At 49.4% G+C, this 4,821-nt stretch overlaps 1 protein-coding gene across 1 annotated transcript in view; it reads left to right on the top strand.

Moving 5' to 3' along the window:
- Positions 1–4,517: 4,517 nt before the first annotated feature.
- T265_04925 (hypothetical protein) overlaps positions 4,518–4,821 on the top strand; it is a gene marked incomplete at both ends in the record, with an annotated part of 20,746 nt that continues 20,442 nt past the window's right edge. Inside the window, one exon of the mRNA XM_009169793.1 lies at positions 4,518–4,753. Coding sequence (XP_009168057.1) covers positions 4,518–4,753 — 236 coding nt within the window. The remainder of the gene's footprint in view (positions 4,754–4,821) is intronic.

Raw genomic sequence — 4,821 nt, 5'->3', positions numbered from 1 at the left:
GATAAGTGCCAGCTGGTGGCCACACTAGTTCGAAGTATTCGGTCCAACGGTCGAGGCCTTTTTCTTTATTCGAGATGATCACTCCCTTCCGAAACTTGACGATTTCGCTTACAAGTGGTTTCCATGGACCAGTCGAAAGGATCAACTGAAGTAATTTTCGGGCATTACCGGCTTTCTGGGCCTCTTCCATTTCCTCAGCTTTCTGTGTCCACCGCACTTCACGGTCGGCTTACATGCTCACCTTCACTTGACGTCTGATAATTCGTCGCACCAAGTTATGTTCCGGGCCGACTGGGGTATTTCTCCGAGATATAAGTTCTTCCATTCGGTCTGATATCCAGTGCTTGAGTAGGCCTGGTGGTGCCTTGCGTTAGGCGAAATTCCCAGCACTATGCGAAGAGGTGACAATCTCGTCCCGGTATGAGTTCGCAACTGATGGTGGATCATTTGGAAGAGAGCCTAGAAGACGATTCTGGTAAGTTCGTCTAACATCCGGGTCTACCAGTCTTTCGGTTGCCATGCAATTTCTCCGCACCTCACGCGGCCCCGGAAAACGTAGGGAGAAGTGACTCCGGACGAGCGCGTGGTCGGACTCCACAAATGTGTTCCAAAACGACCGGCAGTCAGTTATTGATCCGCGCCCCTGGAGGACCATATGGCCAAACAACTTTGGCTATCGCCATTGTCCACACGTACTGAGTCCAATCCATGTCGACCTCTTAATTGAGTCTCAGATACGTTAAGCTTGCCCATTTGTACGTTCAAATCTGTGGCAACCACCGCGACATCTGAGCTTTTAGCCCGCCGCAGCAGGACATTCGGAGCGTCATAAAACCTGTCTTCGATGTCGGAGCTACAGTCAGTTGGGACCTAAGTAGACACAATAAACTTGCCGCTTGCGGACTCCTTCACACGTTGCCGACGAACTGCACAGAGGCGGCTATTAACAGGTAACCAGTCAAACAAGGATATTTTCGTCCGGTGACTCAGGACGATATAAACCCCTGCGTATCCCACCGCAGCAGCCTCTGGATCACCAGGGGTGCGCAGCCGGAAGCGAGTGGAGACTGATGGGGCGGTTAGCTCAGCCAATGTGCTTGCATCTTGAGTTCTTGCTTCTGAGACACAGCACACATCGAATGCAAGCGAGTCCTGTGTGAGGGCGAGAGCAGCTTGTCCTGCTTGCTTCAGAGTGCACAAATTGAGGGTGGCCAGATAGTCTGGGTCTCGAGGCTTGAAGATTAACTTGAAGGTACCTAAGGATGTCGGTGCCATGTGCGTGCAAAACTGATGCAATACGAACGTAGTCATCAGCCCAAAGTGCTGGGTCTACAAGAGTAGAGTTATTAACGGAGTGGGGAGAGGAGAAAGAAGAAAGACATTAACAGCAGCCTGTTTTTGCTTACACGCCGTGATGTGTCCAGCGAGCAAGGCAACCCGGCTTATGGTACCGCGCGACGGCCGGTGTGGTATGAGTTTATTGTTAGACGTGTATATCATGGTTGTACATGGGTTAGGATACTCTCAGGGCAGCCGCATAGAAGGACAATTGGGGTCCTCAACCCAAACCTTTGGCTAAAAAGTCTAACCACAAGGCAGCGGTGTTTGCAAGGGAACGCAACTGCATTACCATTTTTACGAAACAAGTCGCCACGTGTTTCAACCCCTAGCCTAAAGGACCAGGAGACTGTGTTCACCAGACCTCTTACCACTTACCAACCTGGTAAGAGCGACTCTGTGAGTGTCGCGGGGACATCCCTCAGTATAGCTCAATGGATCGTTGAGGTGCGCAAAACGTCACACCATGCCTGCGTCTATAAGACGACGGAGAATCAGTGACGCCAGAATTCTTGTTACAACGGGATTCAAACAGTTCATTTTTCATCATTATCAGCTGTAAAGACCACGTACTTGTCGTACTACATTCGTTGTGAACACTTTGAAAACGGACACTGTTATTGGCTCATTCTAATTATCTGGGGCAGTCGTCTCATGTACTTACATAGACTATTTTCCTGTTTTCGGGCCAGGTTTAGTTTCGTATGTTCATTAGGTCCATCTCTGATTCACCTCGGTTCCGCACCTTACGAAATGCCCGGTTGTGTTTCAACTGTTCTTGCAGTGTAGTTGAGAAGCAGTCAGTAATAACTCTAGATAACTCGACCAACTGTTTCAAAGAATGTGTTGATGAATGAACCTTCGAAAGGCAAACTCAGTTCTTTTTTAGAAACACCTCGAACGGTGTTCAGCGATCAATTCAACTTCTGAAATTACCAAACGTACCCTAGTAGAACGCTGGCACCACCGCGATCATTAGCGGTTTATTACTTCAGCGCAACCAAGCGCCTGATGGAGACCATTTGCGCCCTGCACTGTTGTAAGGGGATAGCGAGCACCAAAATATCTGGGATGAGGACATAATATCAACGGAATGGAGTGGCTCGCGCTGATACGGCTGGGACAGACAACAGAGGGTGACTCCAGTTGTGCGCTGATCATCAACTGTTTCTGGCCAGTGTGAACTTTCAACATATACATTCGCATCTCGTAACCCGACGGCCACCACTTACAAATCAACCGTGTACCCAGCTGGTTCACGTGACCATCAGCCCCCATTCACGTGACCCCATCGGTGGGGAGATGTAATTCAAGACTGCCGTTCCTTCTGGGACACGCGGCTTCCTTCTGATCGCGCCATGGTTTGAGCACGCCTGACATTTGGTTTCCTTTCAAACCCTCACAAATCAGCAAGAGGCATGCCAAACCACCATATTCGTGGAACTACAATAGCTCAGCATTATTATTCTGAACTAGCGAAGCTACCCTTCACTACTCTCTCTACAGTAAACCAACACTGTGCTTGGGCAACCTGGCAGTATCCCAGCCCTCGTGCTTCCTTCAGGTGGCATGGCAGCTAGGCACCGGAAGGGTGCTACAGCTGAACGCTGGTAGCGAGCGCATAGATGAAGCACGGCAAAATGTGAAGTGGACTATGCCAGTGGCGTTCAGTGCTGTCTGTCCGACTTCTCCGATACGACCAAATGACCGATAGGTATAATCGACGTTGATGCCGTGGAATTCATACCAGCAGGCAGCGGGTACGACGGTGCACTCAATTGTCTCGAATGCGCATAGTGAAGAGCTTAATAAAAGACCGAAAGCCTCAATGGGCTTCGAAAGCTCAGGAGATGGAAGTAGAAACAACCGTAACCAATATCAATTAATACGGTCGACTGGCCATGGCAAAGTAACGCTTAAGGAAGCGATAAATAAAAAAGGTGGCCCGTTAGTTCTGTCGCAAAAATGCCGACTGGAAGAGTAAGCCTCTGCAACAGCCTGTTCATTCGGTCGGATAAATTTTAAACCTTAATCTCCCATCAGAGGAAGATATAAAATACGAAATGTCCGTACTGAAACGTGTGTATACACCCGTACCGGATGGTCTATATCCATTCCTCTTTAACCAAACTGGAGAATCCACGGTGACCCATCTGACAAAACTCCTTGGTGCGACATAGAGTGAAGAAAAAGTGCCTACAGAATGGGACGCATCGGTAGTCATCCATATCCTCAAAATGGCATCAGCCTAGTAGCTGTGGCATCGAAGCTCTGTTCTTATCCTTCGAAGGTTGACTGAAATGCATCGATCACATTTTCACCCTCTGACCGATTATGGGATAGTGAGGTGCTTCCACCAAGCAACACTTATCTTCCTTGACTTGAAAGCTGCCTTTTATTCTGTGGATAGTCAGGCACTGGGGCAATGTCTGTGGAGCAAAGGTATCCTTAAGGCGCTTAATGACAATTCCTGCCGGCGCGTGAAGATCTACAGAAAGCTCTCGCCTGAGCTCACTGCATCAAGTGGTGTCAGACAAGGCTGTTCTGTTTCACATTCCCCCTTGAACTTCCTCTTTGGTGCGATTATGAAACACTCACTCTCAGCCTCTAATGCATGTGAGGTCGATATACTCCCATGGCATTCGTCCACAGATATCGAGTATCTGTGTTTGTGCTCTACACAAACAAGAGCATGATCTGTACCTCGTGCATATCCAGTCTGAGCCCGTGTCACACCTGCAGCCTCCAACCGTGCGATCTAAAATATGGCTGATCTGCGCGACTGCGGCGCTGTTAGATTACTATGTCGGTGACTATGTCTTGACGAGCCTGTTGGTTGTGAACTTACTGAGTCTGTTGTCATTCTCAGAAAGCCAACCAAGTACGTATTGAGTGCTTTCTTCCTATCCTTGCAGTCATCATCATCATCATTGTCAGCGTACTCGTCGTACAGTGGTTGTAGCTACCGCAGTTTCGTTCACCGATGATTGGGGGGGGGGAAGGTAGCTGCGCATTGCACGCGCGAGCTGGTAAATTGGTGCATAAATCCAGCACTGTAAGTGGGCTGTCAAGTGGGGGGTTGGTTGGAGAAGGAGCTATGCATTGAAGGCAATAGCTATGATGCACGAACGCCATTGAGGGCGCGACTGGGCGATGTCTGATAATCTCTCTAGTGATTGATGTGGCCCGTCTCGGGGTCCCCATCCAGGAAGACGGCAGTGACCAGCGCAGCTGAGTTTGCTGGTAATGGCTTTCATACTTCGCTGCCAAGTCATTGCTTGACCGCCTCTGGCTCTCTTCCACCCTTCACATGGTTGGGCGAAAAGAGGCCTTCGAGGAAGTCGGTCGACTGGCATACGCAGCATGTGGCCAAGCCAGCGCAACCTGTGCAGTGTGATCAGTTCATCTATCGAGGGTGAGTTATTTCTCCCGAATACCATTCGACGTACTTCAGAATTGCTGATCCGGTGTTCCCACCAGATT

Source organism: Opisthorchis viverrini (assembly GCF_000715545.1).
Source record: "Opisthorchis viverrini unplaced genomic scaffold opera_v5_90, whole genome shotgun sequence".
Taxonomy (NCBI): domain Eukaryota; kingdom Metazoa; phylum Platyhelminthes; class Trematoda; order Opisthorchiida; family Opisthorchiidae; genus Opisthorchis; species Opisthorchis viverrini.
The sequence above is the reverse complement of the archived record's forward strand: the minus strand, read 5'-3'. Positions and strand labels throughout refer to the sequence as shown.